General features: G+C 42.7%; 1 protein-coding gene across 2 annotated transcripts in view; it reads right to left on the reverse strand.

The window, feature by feature from the left end:
* LOC140200087 (copper-transporting ATPase 2-like) overlaps positions 1–21,430 on the reverse strand; it is a 143,649-nt gene that overhangs the window by 95,238 nt on the left and 26,981 nt on the right. For both annotated transcript variants that reach the window (XM_072262832.1, XM_072262833.1), the window contains exon 2: positions 547–1,774. In XM_072262832.1, the coding sequence (XP_072118933.1) occupies positions 547–1,774 (1,228 nt within the window). The remainder of the gene's footprint in view (positions 1–546; positions 1,775–21,430) is intronic.

Here is a 21,430-nt window from a genome sequence, read left to right on the forward strand (position 1 = left end):
TATACTGCTGCTGCAAAGAAACAAATTTCATGACGAATGTCAGTGATGATAAACCTGATTCTGATTCTAATTCTAAAGTATGGTCAACACAGGCTCAGTGGGCCGAATGGCCTGTTTTACTGCTGTCTCTCTCTATGCCTGACAAGCAGGAGATCTGTTGATGTTTCATAGGAAAATCATAACCATCCTCTGCTGAACTTACCTGCTTTTCCTTTCACGAGACATCAAAACCAACTTCTTGGCATTTATCTGGAAACAGGTTTACGGAAAAAGACTATTTGCACTAAAGTGCTATTAACTGCTCTACGCCCTCCTCCAGTGACTCCGATACCAGACTTATGCTGGTGAGCAGCATTTCACATTGTCCTCATTCCTCACCTCTGCTCCACCCATCTGCCTTCCTTCAACATCACTCTTTGGACCTCCATCAAAACTCTTGTGAGAAATGCATCTTAGATGCTCCTTACTCTTAATAAATACCTTATTAGAACAATGAAAATATTATTCAAAAATCATCAGCAGTCAAGTAAAAATTTGATATCCTACCAGACACAGAGGCAATAAATCCCATCTCATTTATGGCAGTTTTCAGTTCCTCTGAGTTTGTTAATGCTGGGTCAAAGTGGATTGTTGCTTGCTTTTCAGCTGCTGAAACTTCAATTGATTTCACCCCTTTTCTCTTGGAGATCTCACTCTCTATAGACTGAATGGAAAAATTATGAGCTATTCCTCCAATGTTGAAGGCAGTTGTGATGGTGGAAGTTTGAAAGTGTTTTTGAATACTACCGTTTGGCTCATGTATTAATGGTGTCAGTGGAATTGATAAAGAAGTCTCACTTCTCATTTCCATTCCATTTGGAAGATATACTTTAAATTTTCCTGGTGGTAAAGCCTCTATAGCTGATTTTAATGATGCTGGATTAGTCAAGAGAGGATCATACTTTGCAATAGCTTTTTTTTCCTCCAAAGACACTGTGATACTTTGCACTCCTGGGAGCTCGCTGACATTTCCTTCAATGTTACAGACACAGGACTTGCAATGCATCCCTTCTATGCAGAAAGTTACTGTCATGGGGTTCCTGGCAGAACGTGATGCCGCCTTCTTTGATTTCACTGGTTTATTTTGTTTACCATCTTGTGAGCTGTTCACACCTCGTTTCAGAGAACGGGTCCTGCTCTTGATCGTGGCTTGAAAACCAGCGTCATTAATTTGGTTTTGAAGCTCTTCGGGTTGAATCACCTGAGGCTGGTAAGTTATAACTGCTTCTTGGTTGTTAAGGGAGACTGTAACTCGATTCACACCACGCAGCTTTCCGATTTTGTTTCCAATTGAGCTTACACAAGAATGGCAAGTCATGCCTTCCACCTTCATTTTCACCATTGCTTCAATGGGTAAATGAACTTTCTTCTCAAGCAGAGGTGGATCTTGATTAGAGAGAAATGCTTCAAAGCCCATGTCATCAATTGCCTCACATATCTGTTGAGCGGTGATTATCGTTGGTTCATACTGCACCAGAGCAGTATTGTGTTTGAGAGACACCCTAATACTAACAATGCCATTCTGTTTAGAAATGTGTCCCTCTATTGACTGCACACATGACTGGCAAGTCATGCCAACAATATTGATATAAACATTGCTGATCCCAACTGGTAGAGGAAATAGTTCACTCAGGCTGGCCTCCAGTCCAACATTATTGATGCTGTACCGTAAAGACTTCGGGCTTTGTTCTGTAGAAGTGTAGACAAGAGTATCATTGTGTTTCCCTAAAGGCACCTGAAAGAAACAAATGGTACAAGGTTATTTCAGAGATCGCTTACCTCCAGGGCAACACAGAAGGCTGCAATTCATAAAGACGCGAAAGTCCGCACACGCTGGAAACCCAAAGTAATGCACACAAAACGCTGGAGGAACTCAGCAGGCCAGGCAGCATCTATGGAAAGGAATAAGCAGTCGGTGTTGCAGGCCAAGACCCTTCTACAGGATTGGAAAGGAAGGGGGAAGATGCCAGAATAAAAAAGGAGGGGGAGGGGAAGGATCTTAGCTAGAAGGTGATAGGTGAAGCCAGGTGGGTAGGAAAGGTAAAGTGCTGGAGAGGAAGGTGTCTGATAGGAAAGGAGTGTGTCTCCCCCACCCCCCGATGCACTCGCACTTCCGGCATACTGCTGGTGCCACATTATTGGCCACATATTTCATCTTATCCTCCTTATGGCTTTATTAGTTGCCTTCTCAAACAAGAGGAAATCTGCAGGTGCATGAAATCCAAGCAACACACACAGTATGCTGGAGGAACTCAGCAGGCCAGGCAGTATCTAGGAAAAGAGTACAGTCGACATTTCAGGTTGAAACCCTTCGGCAGTCCTGGCCTTCTGAGTTCCTCCACCATTTTGTGCGTGTTGTTAGTTGCCTTCTGTTTTTGAAAGCTGCATAAACCTCTAACTTCCCATTAATTTTTGCTCTATTATATGCCCTGTATCTCGCTTTGATGTTATTTTTGACTTACCTTGTCAGCCTGCCTTTAGAATATTTCTTCTTTGGGATGTACAGTATCTATTCTGTGCTTTCCAAATTCTCTCAGAAACTCTAGCCTTTGCTGTTCTGCTGTCATCCCTGCTAGTGTCCCCTTCCAATCAACTTTGGCCAGCTCCTCTCTCATGCCTCTGTAATTCCCTTTACTTCACTGTAATACTGATACATCTAATCTTAGCTTCTCCCTCTCAAATTGCAGGATGAAGTCTGTCATATTATGATCACTGCCTCCTAAGGGTTCCTTTACCTTATGCACCCTAATCAAATGCAGTTCATTACGCAAAACTCAATCCAGAATAGCCTTTCCCGAGTGGTCTCAACCATAAGCTGCTTTTAAAAAGCTATTTCGTAGGCATTCTACAAATTCTCTCCCTTGGGATCCAGCGCCAACCTGATTTTCCCAATCTACCTGCATATTGAAATCCCCCTGAATATCGTAACACTTCCCTTTGACATGCGTTTTCTATCTCCCTTTGTAATTTGTAGCCCACATCCTGGCCTCTGTTGAGAGGCCTATATATCATGTTTACACTGCAGTTTCTTAACTCTACCCACAAGGATTCTATATCTTCCAATCCTGTGTCCCCTCTTTTGAAAGATTTGAATTAATTTTTTTTAACCAACATAGCCTACCCCACCCCTCTGCTCACCAGCCCACCCTTTCAATACAATGTGTGGCCTTGGATGTTAAGCTAATAAGATATTCTTTCAGCCACAACATCATACCTACCAATCTCAAATTGTACTACAATATCATCTACCTTATTTTGCAACTGTATGCATTCAAATATAACACCTTCAGTCTTGTATTTATCATTCTTTATGATTTTGCCCCCATGTTACACTGCAACTTATCCCACTGACTGCAATTTTGCCCTACCTTCAGCCTGTCCTTCCTTACAGTCTCACTACACACTGCATCGTTGTATACCAACTGCCCCATCATCAGCCCTATCATTCTGGCTCCCATCCTGCTGCCAATTTCAGTTAAACCTTCCCCAACAACTCTAGCACACCTGCCCACAAGGATATTAGTCCCCCTTGGGTTCAGGTGTAACCCATCCTTTTTGTACAGGTCATACTTTCCCCAGAAGAAATCCCATTGATCAAGAAATTTAAAACCCTGTCCCCCCCACCAGTTCCTCAGTCATGTATTCATTTGCCAAATCATCCCATACTTAATCTTCGCTGGTGCACAGCAAAGGTAGCAATCCAGAGATAACCACTCTGGAGGTCCTGCTATTCAGCCTTCTACCTAACTTCTTTAATGCTCTCTTCAGGACCTCCTCCCTTTCCTACCAAGACTTCTGGCTGCTCACCTTCCCGCTTTAGAATGTCTTGGACCCAGTTTGAGACACCCCTGATCCTGGCACCTGAGTGGTAACATACCATCTGGGTGTCTCTCTCACATCCACATAATCTCATATCTACTCCTCTAACTGTGGAATCTCCTGTCACTACTACAGTCCTCTTCTACCCTTTTCCCTTCCAAGCCACACCACCAGACTCAGTGCCAACAAGGAACCCAGAGGATGTTCATTCTCCCTACTTGGACCTCATAAAGATTCTGCTGAATGAACTTAAGCGTAGAGGCAGCTGGGAACTGCAAGTGCTAGAAACCTAGATTTCAGTGGGGATGTCCAACTAACCCCCCATGTGCAGACTAATGCTGCAGTCAAGGCTCTGTCCTCTTGTGAAGCCTGTACCTTAGTCCTACTCAGTTTCCTGACCTCACGTGGGATAAATCACTTTGTTGATGGGAGGAGATCATTTAGCATTTGCTGTTGCAAATGGCAGCAAGCATTTCAGCCTTGTGTTTGGCACTGTTATGATGGTTATTACAATCACCAAGGATTGGGCTGTCTGTGAAAACCAACCCTACTGGTAGTTGTTTAATTGACCCCCCCCCGCCCTTTACATGATTGATTGTGGGAAGACCTCTGAGCTTTGATATGGTCTAATGGTCATTGGATATCTTCTCTCTTGCTATGTTTTGCCATTTCAGCTGATCATCAGACAGAACACTGAACAGTACAGCACAGTTCAGACCCTGTTACCGACTCCGAGAACAATCAAACACCTCTGTCCTGCATAGCCCTCGATTTCTCCTTCATCTATGTGTCTGTCCAAGAGTCTCTTAAATGCGCATAACGTATCTGCTTCTACCACTACCCCTGGCAGTGTGTTCCGTGCACCCATATCTCTCTGTGCAGAAAACCTAACTCTGACATGTAGCCTGTACTTTACAAGGTCGGTGTCTACTTTTAGATATGGATTCTGATATGCTCTCCTCACTGAAACAGGAGGACTGAAAATTACAGATGATGATCAAGCGCTGTGGAGGTCCCACCACATCATGTGGATACCCAACTCAGAGCTGCTCGATCTGTTTGAAAGGCATTTCATCTGGAAGCAAGACACAATGGTGCGGGTTGTCCTCATTGTGAAGGAAGGGACATCTCCACAGGGCCGCCACTAACACTACTGACAAGAGCAAATGTACATAAGTAGACTCAGTAAAGATGAGCTTGAGTAGGCATTTCTCTCCTTTTAGTTTCTAACTATCTGCCACAGCCAGGTTTGATGGAGCTTTTTTTGGGACATTCTTGGTGACATTCCCCATCCAGAATATTTTATCTATTTGCTTCACCGGTGCCTTTTTCAAGCAGAGTCTTTTCATACCACATGGAAAGACCATTCAGCCTATGAAATTCATGCCAATTTACTTATGGCATTCCCCATAACCCATCCACACTTCTATATCCATCACGCCCTCTCATCCATCGCAACTCCACCTCAAATCCTTTGCTGCCCATTTAATCTACTGGCACATCACAAGGCCATGGGAGGAAACCAGAACACTTCGAAGAAATGGACACACTGTTCATGGTTGCATCAAATTGTGCCTAAATCCAGTTTCCACAAACACCAGGCATCACTAACAAGTGCTTTGGGAACCACACAACAAGCTCTACCATCTCCTTTCCGCAGGGTCTGGAATACTGCCTGATTATTGTAATCAAGGGTGTTCTTCTGCAGACTTTTCTACAAGAGATAAGTGGTGAGGACTGAGGCTCTCCTCCAGTGTTATGAAGAATGGGTCTGGCCACATTGCCACAAAATGGTTCCTTAATTTGGATCCTGTCAGATAGTGATATATTGTTTTTCAAGCATTCTCTCATTTGACAGAATGCCTCCTTGCCAGGGTTTTCAGACAAGCACCAAGACCTTACGTGATTGGTGGTGGAAAGGACATTTCCCATCAAATCCTTCAGGGAAAGCCAGTGCCTCAGCACCAATGTACGCTCTCCTCAGGGTTTAAAGTTCTCTGTAAGTTTATTATAAATGTACTTATATGTCACCATTTACTACCCTGAAATTCATTTTCTTGCAGGCATTCACAGTAGAACTGAGAAATACAATAGAATCATTGATAAACTGCACACAAAGATTGATAAACAAGCAATTTATAAAATAAATAAACTCTGCAAATAAAAAGTAGCAAATAATACTGAGAATAGGAGTTGTAGAGTCCTTGAAAGTGAGTCCATAGGTTATGAAATCAGTTCAGCATTGAGGTGAATTAAGTTAACCACACTTGGTTCAGGGGCCTGATTGTTGAAGGGAAATAACTGTTCCTGAAGCTTCTGTACCTCCTTCCCAACGGCAATAGTGAAAAGAGAGCATGGCCTGATTAGTGAGAGTTCCTGATAAAGAATACTGCATTCTTGTGGCAGTGCTCCATGATCGGGGTGGATGTGGTGTGGGTATCTCTTTCCGCTTACCAAGAGGTTTTTATAAGAGATGCTTTAGTTTTCATGAAAGCTCATCCTAAATTCATGCATAACACAGGACTTTGCACTTTTTCTGGCTGTTGCCAAGGAAACAGGCTGAGAAAAACATTAACTGCAGCTGGAAGATTATCATTTAATTCAAAGATGACTTCTGGTCTGCCTAAAACTAGCTGGTCTTCAGATGCAAGGTGGTACTGGTGAACAAATGCTATAAACAGGAGTATCCTGGGTGTAGAACTAAATGCTGAGGGATGCAATGAAGCTTGCTATGACCACTGCAGAGACTCTTTTGGGAAAGGCCACAGTTTGGGACCGGAACTAATGAAAAAAAAACAACTTTTTTCACAAGGAATAGATATGACATTTTAAGAAGGCTTAACATTAATCTCGATTGTATGAATAGTTACTTACAAATGTACTGTAATTTGTGAATGAATACTTTTAATTTGAAATAAAGATGACCCACTGTGATTTTTTTTTCACAGCAACCAGGCTGAGCAATAATTACCAGTGCTCACATCCAAAACAGAACAAATTTACCCTTGGTTGCTTTTATCTTTTTAAAAAATGTATTGCCTAACATAATAGTTCTCAAATGGTTAAACTAGATAGATAAGGAAATCAGAAATGTAATTGCTGAAGCTCATTATATTTTTTGTTCATATAATTAAAGTAATTATGGCATACTAGTTCTCAAATAATGGTAGAGCTCCTGGGGTTTCCACCTTTAATCTCCATTCACAATCTGAACTGTAATTTCCCCAAGTGCATTGTCATTCAGACTAAAGGCTTCTAAAATTACTCTAACTCTGTATTACATATTCCCTTAAACATAAAGCAATTAAAGTTCTAAATACTTTTCCAAACTTCGGAAATGATGTATTACCTAATGATGCAAATGTTGGCTCCTGGTAACTTTAATAAGTCAAATTCAATTATTACATGGCATTACTAAATTTTCTGTATATTTTAGGGAATGTTTTCTGTGATTCTGTTTGGTTTCAATATTAAGGACTGATAAGAGTTCTGTTTACATTATAGAAGTTTACAATAAGTTTACAAGCTGTGCCTTTGGGATGGTTCCATCTTTTTAGTGCAGACAACAAAACTCTGATCTTGATCATGGTTGTGAGAGAAAAAGACTATTAGAGTTCACGTAACTGGTTTAAGGTGAGAGGAGAAAGATTGAAAAGATACCTGAGGGGCAAGTTTTCACTCAACTTTAACAGGCAAGGTATTGAGAGAAGTAGACCATGTATGAGCAGATGTGCAGTTTAAATCAGCATCATGACTGGCACAGACCTCACGAACCAAGGGGCTGGCTGCTTTACAATTCTATGCTTGATGTTTAGTACAGGGTTCCATATAGTTCTGTTTATTAAGGGAATCAAGGAATGTGTACAGAATACAGCCATAATCTTGAATGGTAGAGCAGGACTGAGGGGCCAGATAGCCTACTTCCATTTCTATTTCTTATGTTGTGTATTCTTAACACCGTGAGGTCACTGCTAGAGTATTGAGTCCAATTCTGGGCCCCTTACTTAAGAAAGGATGTGTTGGCATCGGAGAGGATCCAGAGGATATTCACGAGAATGATCCCAGGAATGAAAGGGTTAATGCATAAGGAGTGTTTGCGGGCTCTAGGTCTGTACTTGCTGGAGTTTAGGAGAACAAAGGGAGATTTCATTGAAATTGATCAAATATTGAAAAGCCTAGGTAGAGTGGACATTGCGAGGATGTTTCCTGTACTGAGGGAGTCTAAGACCAGAGGACACAGCCTCAGAACAGAAGGATGTCCTTTTGGAGCAGAGCTGAGGAGGAATTTCTTTAGCCAGAGGATGGATTAGTAAGAACATCAAATGTTACAGAGAGAAGGCAGGCGAATGGAATTGAGAGTGATAATAAATTAGTCATGATGGAACGGCAGAGTAGACGATGGCTGAACGGCATAACTCTACTCCAATGTCCTTTGGTCTAAGTGGAAAAATCTGGAATGGTTCTAGGGCTGAGGAATTTCAGCTAAAGGATAGACTATAAAAGCTAAAAACAATCACACAGCAGGTAGCCATGAATTTGAACGTACTTTCTGAAAGGGTGGTAGAAACAGAATTAAGCTGAGCGATCAGGAGGTGGATGGGAACAGAAGAAGAAATAATGTGCAGAATTATGGAGAAAAAGTGAATAACTGTCTACTGGGAGATAGTAGAGATTCCATGGGCCAAATGGCCTCCTTCTGTGCCATAATACTTCCATAATTATTTGATAACTCGTATAATGATACAGCATGGAAACAAGCCATCCATCCAACTCAGCCATGCCAAGTTTACCCTTCATTATTAATTCCATCACCCAGCATGTAATCCACAGCACCCTACACACCACCCCCCTGCCCCGCCCAAGCCTATGCAATTCAAGTACTCAACTAGACACTTCCTAAATGCTGTCAGAGATCCTTCTTCAACCACTCTCTCAGGCAGTACATTCCATTTACCTATCACTCTTTAGGTGAAAAGTTCTTCCTCATATCCCTTCCCCATTATTCTAAAGCTGTGGTTCATCTAGCTCTGATATGGGGGAAATATTTCTGCATCTGGCCTGTCTAAAACCCTCAAAAATGTATGTGCTTTAATTATGTTCCCTCTTAACTGCCTTAGCTCCAGGGAGAACAGACCTAAATGATAGTCTCTCATCATAATTGAATTGTGAATTGTTCCATCCCAGGCAACATCCCGGTAATTCACCACTACATCCTCTCTATCATATACTTTCCATTTCTTTCAGACCAGAACTGCACTTCACTTTCCAAAGCATATAACTGTGAGTCACTGATTCCAAAACGTGACTATTGTATGTGTTGGCATCTGAGGCAACGACATTTCAAAAGTTGTTAAACTGCAGATGCTAGAAATTCAAAACAAAAAGAGAGTGCTGGGATATTCAACAGATCAGGCAGCTTCTCTAGAGAGTGAAAGAACGTTACAGATCAATGACTCTTTGTCAGAACATTAACCCACAAAATTCTACCAGGCCTACTGTGTAGTTCCTTGAATCAGTGAAAGGAACATAAGCTTCGCATTACATAGCCTTGCTTATTCCTACATTTTGGGTGAGAGGTAGGAACTGTGTAAGTTCAAAGGAAGAGGAAGCATTGATGGAGGATAGAAAACTCACCATATAATCAGCAATAGAAGTTCAAAGGTTTAACACAATGTTCTGCAGACCCAGACAGAAATCTTCCAAGTATACAGAATCCTTCAACTTTATTTAGCTTCATGTATATTAAGACATCATGAATAACATGATGCATAGAGCAAACAGCCCTTCGATAATGAGAAAAGAACACCATAAAATAGGAGCAGAATTGGTCACCCCGCCATTCAACAGGATCACTGCTGATCTGTGCTGGCCTTTTCTCCTTATCTGGTCAGTTCCCCATGATCCTTAGTTCCTCAGTTTGCCATACATTTATCAATCTACACTCTCAATATATCTATTGAGTTAGCCTCTAGCACTCTCAGTTTTAAATAATTGGGCTCTTATTTTGTAGTATTAGGCCAATATTTTATGCTCAATTCTCTGAAATGGGACCTGAACCCAAAGCTTGCTCATTCAGAGGCAAGAGTAGTATAAACTGAGGCATGATTGATAATGTTATTCCAGTGAGGGTTATCATAACGAGAAAAGCTAGACACTTTGTATTTATATTCCTTGGAGTTTAAAAGAATGGTGAGTGACCTTATTCAGACATGAAGGATCCTAAGGGGGCTTAGCCGGGTAGATATAGAAATGTTTACACTAGTGGGTGGGTTATGAACAAAGGACATAGTTTTAAAAAAAGAGGCCAGTTATTTAAAACTGTATCTTCTCTTAGAATGTAGAGAGTCACTGGAATTTTCTTCCAGTAAGGGTGGTGGACATCAGATCATTAGATATATTTAAGGTGAAGGATAAATATATGAAAGATAAAGGAATTCAGGGTTATGGGGGACTGGCACAGAAGAGGTGTTGAATCCTGCACAGATTGATCACGATCATTATTAAGAAGTCTGGTGGCTTATTCCTATCCTATTTTTGGGTTCTTGACAATGGCGTGTTAAAATAACCATCAGCTGCATCCAATTGCTCAGTGGTTCATCCTGTGAGTCAAGTAACACACATCAGAGTTGCTGGTGTACGCAGCAGGCCAGGCAGCATCTCTAGGAAGAGGTACGGTTGACGTTTCAGGCCGAGACCCTTCATCAGGACAAAATGAAAGAAGAGTCCTGCCCTCAAGTTTACCTGGTCCACTTCTGACACCTCCCTCCCCTTTCTCGATCTTTCTGTCTCTGTCTCTGGAGACAGCTTATCTACTGATGTCTACTATAAGCCTACTGACTCTCACAGCTATCTGGACTATTCCTCTTCTCACCCTGTCTTTTGCAAAAATGCTATCCCCTTCTTGCAATTCTTCTGTCTCCACTGCATCTGCTCTCAGGATGAGGCTTTTCATTCCAGGACGAAGGAGATGTCTTCCTTTTTTAAAGAATGGGGCTTCCCTTCCTCCACCATCAACTCTGCTCTCAAACACATCTCCCCCATTTCAGGCACATCTGCTCTCACTCCATCTTCCCACCGCCCCACTAGGAATAGGGTTTCCCTTGTCCTCACCTACCACCCCACCAGCCTCCAGGTCCAACATATTATTCTCCGTAACTTCCACCACCTCCAACGGGATCCCACCACTAAGCACATCTTTCCCTGCCCCTTGCCTCTGCTTTCCGCAGGGATCGCTCCCTATGTGTCTCCCTTGTCCATTCATTCCCCCCCATCCCTCCCCACTGATCTCCCTCCTGGCACTTACCCTTGTAAGCGGAACATCGACTTCTCAAACTTCTGCTAATGCCCCACCTCCCCCTCATACCCCATCTGTTATTTATTTATATACACACATTCTTTTTCTCTCTCTCCTTTTTCTCCCTCTGTCCCTCTCACTATACCCCTTGCCCATCCTCTGGGTTTTTCCTCCCCTCCCCCTTTTCTTTCTCCCTAGGCCTCCTGTCCCATAATCCTCTCATATCCCTTTTGCCAATCACCTGTCCAGCTCTTGGCTCCATCCCTCCCCCTCCTGTCTTCTCCTATCATTTCGGATCTCCCCCTCCCCCTCCCCCTCCCACTTTCTAATCTCTTACTAGCTCTTCTTTCAGTTAGTCCTGACGGAGGGTCTCGGCCCGAAACGTCGACTGTACCTCTTCCTAGTCATGCTGCCTGGCCTGCTGCATTCACCAGCAACTTTGATGTGTGTTGCTTGAATTTCCAGCATCTGCAGATTTCCTCATGTCTGTGAGTCAAGTGTTCAGTTTTACATTTCTGGTTTCCAAAATTCATGCTTATATTGATTTGTTTCAGTTCACTAAATTAATTGCAAGAAAATGACAATGGAAGGGGAAAATATCCTTAAGAGCAAACAAGAGAAAATCTGCAGATGCTGGAAATCCAGGCAATGCACACAAAATGCTGGAGGAGCTCAACAGGCCTGGCAGCATCAATGGAAAAGAGTATAGTCGACGTCTCGGGCCGAGACCCTTCGGCAGGATCCTGAAGGGAGAAGTTCTTTGAGCTGTCAATTCCCCTTCACCATTAAATGTGCTTGCTCTGAAGCCTCTCTTACTTTTCTGGTCCAACCTGCACTACCAAAACTCCTATATAAAAATTACCCCTTCATTAACCCATTGATACATTTCCCAATTTCTGTGGAGTACAACACCATCAAAGCAAAAATATCAGGGGAAAAGCTGACAAAATCTTTGTAAAATTAGGTCAAAAAGTAATCTATTAATTGGAAAAAATTGGTGATACAGAATGTAACAAAGCCTTACATTTAGTAAAAAAATTAACTGTTCAGACAGAGTAAATATGGTAAAAATATCAAAGATGCATAAAAGAATTGCACTATCATTTGCACTGCTACATGTTCTCTAAATAATTGAAAGCAGATTTTGATGTTTCACACAATTCTGTTTTGAGAATGCCTCTGTTTATATGACAATTATTTGGACAAAAGGCATCGTATGTAAATTTTACACGTAGGTTGAAAGCAGATGAAATCCAATGCCAGCAAATGTGAGCAGATACATGGAAAGGCTCGTTGATATGAGAGAGCAGAGGAATTTGGCTGAGGTTCAGAAGATTTTAAAAGTAAAATATAAATCACATAAGGTCATTGAAAAGCTGACGGATGATGGTTTTATTGCAAAATAACATGGAAAACACAAGATAAAATGAAATGGTAAACCACTAGAAAGATTGATATCAGGGTGTTATATGCAGTTTGGGGCACCATGTTGAGGCATTAAACAGAAAGAAAAAGCGGATTCATTAAACTACACACTGAAAGGAAGAAAATGTGATTATTTGGAGAAATTGGGGCTACCTTCATTAGAACACCAACACTTATGATACATCAAACTATACAGCACAGCACACACCTTTCAGCCCACAATATTGTGCCTACCTTTTAACTTACTCCAAATTCAGTTTAACCCTTTCCTCCCACAAAGCACTCTATTTTTCTTTCACGCATGTGCCTATTTTAGAGTGTCTTAAATGTTTCGAATGTACCTGTCTCTACCACCAGCTGGGGCAGTGCTTTCTATGCACTTTCCACTCTCTGTGTGAAAAACCTACCTCTGACACCCCCTATACTTTTGTCCAACCACCTTAAAATGATGCGCTCTCCGTACTTCTAGCAGCACCAACACCTCTATTAGAAAAGTCTGGACAGTAAACCAAGGGCTAATTAGGTCCTTCACCTTATACAAGGCCAACCAGTTACCGTAAGTCATTGTTTTTATTTTCATCCTTTTTTATTTCAATCATTTTATAATAATTTCTTGTCTCAGTTTTAGATTTGAAAAGTGGACTTTGATCTTACACCCACTTTAATATTTACCAAAGTTGGAATGTTCTCTGAAGTCAAGCATCTGTCCTGCAATACTCCACTAAAAGGATGTCAAACACTATAGGACTTTTTAAATTTTTCTCTTTTGTTCTCTTTGTTTCGACTCTACCTTTTTGTACTTGTTTATGATGACCCTCATTGGGCACTGGTCATAATTTGGCACTCTTAAAGTTCTGAAGGATATTTGTTTTTACAATTCTAACCATTAGCAGTTGACTAAAACATAAAGCAGCACAGAAAGCAGTTACCATAGTACTCCTTTGTTCTGTCCCTCACCCACTAACAAGCCCTAGTATCAGTGGACTTTTGACTATTGGTTTTGATCTCCTAGGCTAGGACATGGAGTAATGACATTAATAAGTAACTTCACATAAAGAGCTGAATATTTTTCTCCAATAAATAATAGAACTTAATCTATATTAAACATAGAAGGGTGATAAATTTTTGCCATAATTGACATGTTACTTACTATTGTAATTGTAAATTTTTATATGATGATACTTAGAGATTTGTTTATCTATCACTATAAAAACTTAATCTGTACATTAAACTACATAAGACCATAGGACCCTAACACATAAGAGCAGAATTAGGCCAGTCAGTCCATTGTGTCTGTTCCACCATTCAATCATGACTGTTTTTTTCTTTAGCAATCTCTATTCTCCCACCTTCTCCATGTAACCCTTAACACCCTGACCAACTCAGGTTCTCAATATTACTTTTATTTGCATACTTTGTCTTATTTTCCACATTGATGTTTGTCCATCTTTGTGCATAGTTTTTCATAAAATCCTATTTTATTTCTCTGTTCTTGTCAATGCCTGCAAAAAAAATAAATCTCGAGGTAGTATATATTTTGGAGAGCAAGGTAACGTAGCAGTTAACGTAATGGTTTACAGTCTGAGCAATCGGGGCTCAGTTCCTGCCACTATCTGTATATTCTCACTATGACCGCGAGGCTCTCCTACAGATGTTCTGGTTTCCTCCCACACTCCAAAGGCAGGGGGTTAGTAGGTGTGGCCAGGCTATGTTGGCACCAGTAGCATGGTGACATTTGTGGAGTGCCCCCAGCACATCCTCTGACTGTGTCGGATGCATTTTGGAAGGACAAACCAGAAGACTGAATATGGGGTTAATGGTAAGTTACTTAAGAGTGTGGATGAACAAAGGGGCCTTGGGTTTCTAATCCATGCATCCCTCAAGGTCGCTGCACAGGTTGATAGGGTAGTTAAGAAGGACTATGGGATGCTAGGCTTCATTAATAGGGGGATTGAGTTCAAGAGTAGAGAGGTCATGTTGCAACTCTACAAATCTCTGGTGAGACCACACTTGTATTCTGTTCAATTCTGGTCACCTCATTATAGGAAGGATGTGGAAGCTATGGAGAGGGTGCAGAGGAGATTTACCAGGATGTTGCCTGGATTGGAAAGCAAGTCTTATGAGGCAAGGTTAGTAGAGCTGGGACTTTTCTCTTTGGAGCATAGAAGAATGAGACGGGACTTGATAGAGTCTACAAGATTATGAAAAGCATAGATAGGGTGGATAGCCAGTACCTGCTTCCCAGGGCACGAATAGCAAACACCGGGGAGCTTATGTACAAATTTAAGGGAGGGAAGATTAGGGGAGACATCAGGGATAAGTTCTTTATACAGAGGGTTGTGGGTGCCTGGAATGACTTGCCAGGGATGGTGGTGGAGGCTAGAACATTAGGGGTATTTAAGAGCCTCTTGGACAGGCACATGACTGAAAGAAAAATAGAGGGTTACGGGGTAGTGTGGGTTTAGTACTTTTTTTGGGATTATATGGGTCAGCACAACATCGAGGGCCGAAGGGCCTGTACTGTGCTGTAGTGTTCTATGGTTCTATTGATGCAAATAACTCATTTCACTGCATGTTTCCATGTACATGTGACAAATAAAGCTAATCTTTGATCTATTCCTTAACATATATGCACTTTAACAATAAATTTACTTTGAACTTCAAAATTTGAATCAAGAAACGATCAATCTCTACCCTAAACATCCTTGGCCTCCTCAGCCCTCTGTGGCACAGAATTCCACAGACTTACTACCTTTTGGCTGAGGAAATTTCTCAAGTTATAAAGTGAGATCCCTTTATTCTAATCTCAGGCTTCCTACTAATTGAAACATCCTCTCCACACCTACTCTTTCAGCTACAAGGCTGCGAACTGCAATCCTGTCAAGTAAGTTGGGTTACAATCACAGATGCTGAAAATTCCAACTGAAATAGAATTCACCTGTTAAATACTCAATATCGAACACTGTTCAAAGAAATTCTTTTCGTGTACAGTAGAAATTCAAGAAAGCAATTGCAAGGCATCTGGATTTCATTTCAGAGTGATAAGCCGACCTCGACACCATCTGAACGTGATCCACATGAAATGGTATGGCACTAACCTGAGCTGAATTTGCCTCTTCTTTGCTAGAATCACACACCTGTGAAACGTTGCTTTCGTCACAGAGCAGCAAGTTTTTATCCCTTCCATGCTGTGCCCAAGTGCTTGTAGTGACAGGTGACTGAAGTGCATTTCCAGAAACTGGAGATAAAGCATCATTGTCACCCCATTCGGAACCCATGCTATCTGCCTTGGCTTGGTCTTGAACCTCATTGTGCGTGGTTTCTTTTTTAGATCCTTTCATTGCTGCTTTCTCAACTATTCGGTGAAAGCGTAAAATATCAAAAACCCTGTGTACCCTTTGACAAGAAAGAACTCCTGCTATGAAGTCCAGGAACAGAATGATTTGAGTTCTGAGTTGTTTAAACAAATACAACAAACTGCACATAGACTCCACCCACTTCAGTCATTGGCTAACAACTTCTTTGCGCTATGCATTCAGTGACCTGCCTCCAGTGCTATTAATCTTTGTACACCACAGGTCAAACTGAAAGCCGTTTATTGTATCTGATATCTGAAACAAGGGCAAAACATTGTGCAAAGGTGCCCAAGTCTGTCATCATACAATGCTGTGTGCAATTCGTTGCTACAGTATTAGTAATTAATCCATGAAAGAATTTCAAACCTTGGCTGTGATAGTTTTAATTAAAACACGGTTCAATTTTAATGCCCACAATTAAGAAGCAATATCAAACTAAATTTAAATCATAGGACTTAATAAACAGATTTTCCATCAGAAAGTATGATGAAGACTCCGTTCCAATCATCTTGAAGTACAGGTTTAATGTGAATTGTTTGCATTCAAAGCAGTCACTTGCGTCCAATCTTGAATGGTATAGTTAAAAAAGGTTTCTTAAGCAACAGAAGGTGCAGGTTAGCAACTCCGAATAAACACATGGTGAATCCTGTAACAAGAACTTTTAACTGTTTCAGGAAGGAACATTATATTAATTGACTCGCAGAGCAAAAGAAATTTAAGCACTCAGCTTCAAACTGAGGGCGACGCTCAAAAATCCAGAAACAATGCAGTTGATTGAAATACAGTCAATATGTTAAGATCAGCTTTACTTGTCACCCGTACATCAAAACATACAATGAAATATGTCATTTGCATCAAATGAAATCAGCCAGAATTGTGCTGAGCAGTTCCCAAGTGTCGCCACCTTCCGGTGTCAACATGGCGTGCCCACATCTCACTAACCCTGACTAGTCTTTGGAATATGGGAGGAAACTGGAACACCCAGAGGAAACCCACACAGTCATGGGGAGAATGGACAAACTCATTACAGTCAGCAGCAGAAATCAAACCCTGATCGGTGATTGCCAACACTGTAACAGCACTATGCTAGATGCCACCCTTAATATCAAGTTCACATTGCCTGTCATTTAAATGATGACAGCTCTTTAAGTAACCTGATCAATAAGTGGCCAGATATATCAGCAGGGAACAGTGTCTAGTTCAAGTTAAAAAGAGCCTGCACTTCTTAAAGGAAAGGCTTATGGAGAAATTGATAGTAATCATGCAGAGTGATTATCACAGAAAAGCCAGTCAAGAGCTTAGGCAAAGTTTCTGACAGCTCTTTAAGGGACACAACATCCATTCAGGCCACCTGCTCCGAGTTGGATGGCTGGCTGAAACCTGTGGACAAGTCTGGCCTACCTGGGCAGTTTAAAGCCTGGGTGTATCAGCATGGCATGCTTCTCAGAATCCTGTGGCCCCTCCTCGTCTATGCAGTTCCAATCTCGGCAGTCAAAACCTTAGAGAGAAGGGTTAGCAACCACCTCAAGAGATGGCTGGGGCTGCCAAAGAGCCTGAGCAGCATCACAACAAACTGCAACTGCCCTTCAAATCCTTGGAGGAAGGACTCAAGGTAACAACAGCCAGAGAAGTGCTACAGTATAGGGACTCAGAGGACTCATAGGGACCCGAAGGTGGCTAGAGCAGGGATCCAAGTAAGTACTGGCAGGAAGTGGAGGGCAGAGGAAGCTGTTCAGGAGGCAGAGGCGAGGCTGCGTCACAGAGGGCTGGTGGGAGTGGTCACACGAGGCCGAGCTGGGCTAGGATCCTTTCCAAATGCCCAAACAGACACCAGACGGAAGGAAAGGCGTCGTCTAGTTCAGGAGGAGGTGAGAGCAGTAGTGGAGGAGATGAGAGTCTGCAAGGCAGTGGGAATGAAGCAACAGGGAGCTTGGACAAGATGGGAGAATGCGATTGAGAGGAAAGTGACCTGGGCTGATCTTTGGAAAGCCGAACCACACAGCATCCAATTTCTCATCCAGGCAGTGCACGATGTGCTTCCAAGTCCATCAAACCTGCATACATGGGGCAAGGCAGAGCCATCTGCATGCCCACTGTGCTCCAAGTGAGGAACCCTGGAGCACACCCTCAGCGGCTGCGCAAGGGCACTTGGTGAGGGACGGTACAGGTGGAGGCATGATCAGGTCCTGAAGACCATCGCTGAAGCCGTCAGCGCAGGAGTTGAGTGGGCAAAGCGGTCCCGACCCTCCAAGCAGACCATTGCCTTTGTCAGAGCTGGGGAGCAGCCAATACCTGCCAAAAGAATATCTGCAGGCATTCTGACCTCTGCAAGGGGCTGGCAGCTGTTGGTGGACCTCGAAGGGCAGCTGAAGTTCCCCACCCATATCGCAGCCACCACCCTGCGACCAGACATTGTCCTAGTGTCTGAGTCTACTAAGCAAGTGGTGCTGCTGGAGCTGACAGTCCCATGGGAAGATAGCTTGGAAGAGGTCTTTGAAAGGAAGCTCTCCAAGTACGCAGGACTGGTCAGCAACTGTCAGCAGGCTGGCTGGAGAGCGAGGTGTCTCCCAGTGGAGGTTGGTTGGAGGGGATTCGTAGCCCGTTCTTTAGTTAGAGCCTTCAGCATTTTGGGCATCGAGGGACAGAGGAAGAGGAGAGCCATCCGCAGTACCACCGATGCGGCAGAGAGGGCCTCAAGATGGCTGTGGCTCAAAAAAGGGGAGCCATGGAATCATAAGTAGCTAGCCATCTGGACACAAGCTGGGGTCTAATCAGCCCCGGCTGGGTCACCTGGAGGAGGTTGTATGATGTTGAAAGACCCAAAACACCCAATGATTCCAGAAACATCACTGAAGATGTGTCCAGAAGCATCAGTAGATGTATGTACACTGCGGGCCCAAGAGCCTTTGAAATTAAGAGAGTTTCAAGGTTTTGGGTCCATACACTGGAGATCTTGGTGGATTAAGTGAAAAGTGAAAGAAGTAGTCTGTATTGTCAGAAACATCTGTACTCACTGGAGGGGAGAGTGGAGATCGCATTGAAACCTACTGAATATTGAAAGGCCTAGGTAGAGTAGATGTGGAGAGGATGTTTCCAATAAGACCATAAGATATAAGAGCTGAATTAGGCCATTTGGCCCATCAAGTCTGCTCTGTCATTTCATCACGGCTGATCTAATTCCTCTCAGTCCCAGTCTCTTGCCTTCTCCCTGTAACCCATCATGCACTAACTAATCAAGAACCTGTCAACATCTGCCTTAAATATACCTAATGACTTGATCTCCGTGGCTGCCTTTGGCAATAAATTCCATGCCCTGGCTAAAGAAATTCCTCCTCATCTCCATTCTAAATGGACATCCCTCTATTCTGAGGCTGTGTCCACTGGTTCTGGACTCCCCCATCCTCTCCACATCCATTCTACTGAAGTCTTCCAACATTTGATAGATTTCAGTGAGATCCCACCTCATTCTTCTGAATTCCACTGAGTACAGGCCCAGGGTCATCAAATGCACCACATATGATAGTGGAGGAGTCTAGGACCAGGGCACAGGCCTCAGAATAGAAGGACATTCCTTTAGAATGGAGATGAGGAAGAATTTTTTTAGACAGAGGGTGGTGAATCTATAGAATTCATTGCCATAGACATCTGTGGAGGTCAAGTCATTGAGTATATTTAAATTGGAGGTTGATAGGTTCTTGACCAGTAAGAGTCAAATGAGAATGAGGTTGAAAGGGAAAATAAGTTAGCCATGAGCAAATGGAGGTGCAGACCCAGTGGGGCGAATATCCTTATTCTGCTCCTATGTCACAGCAGAAGCGAGCAGCCACAGAGCTTAACACCAGTAACCAGTCCCAGAGATCCTGTATGAGTGCCACAAAAGGTTAAATTGTCTTACCTCAGTGGTCCAGGAGAGTGAATATCACATCCCACCAGCTCCACTACTGACTGCCGGTCACTTCAGCAGACTTCAGTCTACAACCTATCAATCAGGGCTCAGACTCAACAAAACTCTGTCCAATCCCATCCTCAGAGTCCCACCAGCGCTGCACACCTCACCCCACAACTAACAGCAAGCACGCACTGCCTGCTGTTCATTCATGAGAGAGCTATCATGAAATAATTAACGGCATTCATTAAAACACCCTTCTCACTTCTGGGACACAGCAGCACAGATCATAGAACAAACTCCAGGACGTCCTAATCTCCATGGAGGGGATAATGCTATCCATTACTGGGGTATCTGTAGCTGAAGCTGTGATGAGTACCGGGCTAAAATCATCAAAGGTGAGGGTACCCTCATGCTTAATCCCTTTTCTCACTTCACTGCTACCCCATAATCACATTCTCTTCACTTCCTAGACTTGCTAAGTCTCCCCATTCCAACCTTGTGTGCAAAGGAGCTGCAACCTGTCAAAGCAGTGGAAGAACAGGTCAGAAACACTGGTAATGCAATCATTCAATGCCACTCTAATATCCACAGAACCTCATACTAACAATAAACAGTGAGAGAGTAATTGTAGGTGCTTGTGATCTCATCTCCGTCCACTTAATGATCAGAGTGAAATCAGATCAAGTATCCACCGAAACAGTGTCCTTAAAGAAACCATCATGGTGTTTCTACCTAGTCCCATCTACATGCACCAAAGCTCTCCTCCATACCTTACCTATCCAAATTTCTCTAAAATGATACAACTGAACAAGTTATATACACACATTATTTCTCTCACTCTCCTTTTTCTCCCTCTGTCCCTCTCACTATACCCCTTGCCCATCCTCTGTTTTCCCCCTCCCCCTTTTCCTTCTCCCTAGACCTGCTGTCCCATGATCCTCTCATATCCCTTTTGCCAATCACCTGTCCAGCTCTTGGCTCCATCCCTCCCCCTCCTGTCTTCTCCTATCATTTCGGATCTCCCCCTCCCCCTCCCACTTTCAAATCTCTTACTAGTTCTTCTTTCAGTTAGTCCTGACGAAGGGTCTCCGCCCGAAACGTCCACTGTACCTATTCCTAGAGATACTGCCTGTCCTGCTGTGTTCACACATCCTTATGTGTGTTGCTTGAAATTCCAGCATCTGTAGATTTCCTCGTGTTTGTAGTACCCTCCACTTCTGTTGGCTGCTCGTTTGCATCCCCTGTAAGTGAAGAAATCCCCCCTTAGATTCCCCGTAAATATTTCACCTTTCACCCTAAACCTACGACAGCTGGTTGAAGCCAATCTTGTATCGCTTCAGTTACTTCTTTCTGTCTGGAGAAGGGAGCCACAGCCCGCTGAAGAATTGTTTAAGTTATAAGGAGTTACTCAATCTAACGAATACGTGTATCACACCTTGACCTGGTTTCATTATCTCTGATTTGGTGAGGCACCAGTTTATGGTGATGTAAATAAATAAGCACATGCTAATTATAGAACAAAGCAAAATCACATGCCTATAATAAAGCAATGCAAATAATATCTTCATTGATAAAACTTGCTTTCAAACATAGGTTTACCAAACAGCC

Source organism: Mobula birostris, chromosome 7 (assembly GCF_030028105.1).
Source record: "Mobula birostris isolate sMobBir1 chromosome 7, sMobBir1.hap1, whole genome shotgun sequence".
Classification (NCBI taxonomy): Eukaryota; Metazoa; Chordata; class Chondrichthyes; order Myliobatiformes; family Myliobatidae; genus Mobula; species Mobula birostris.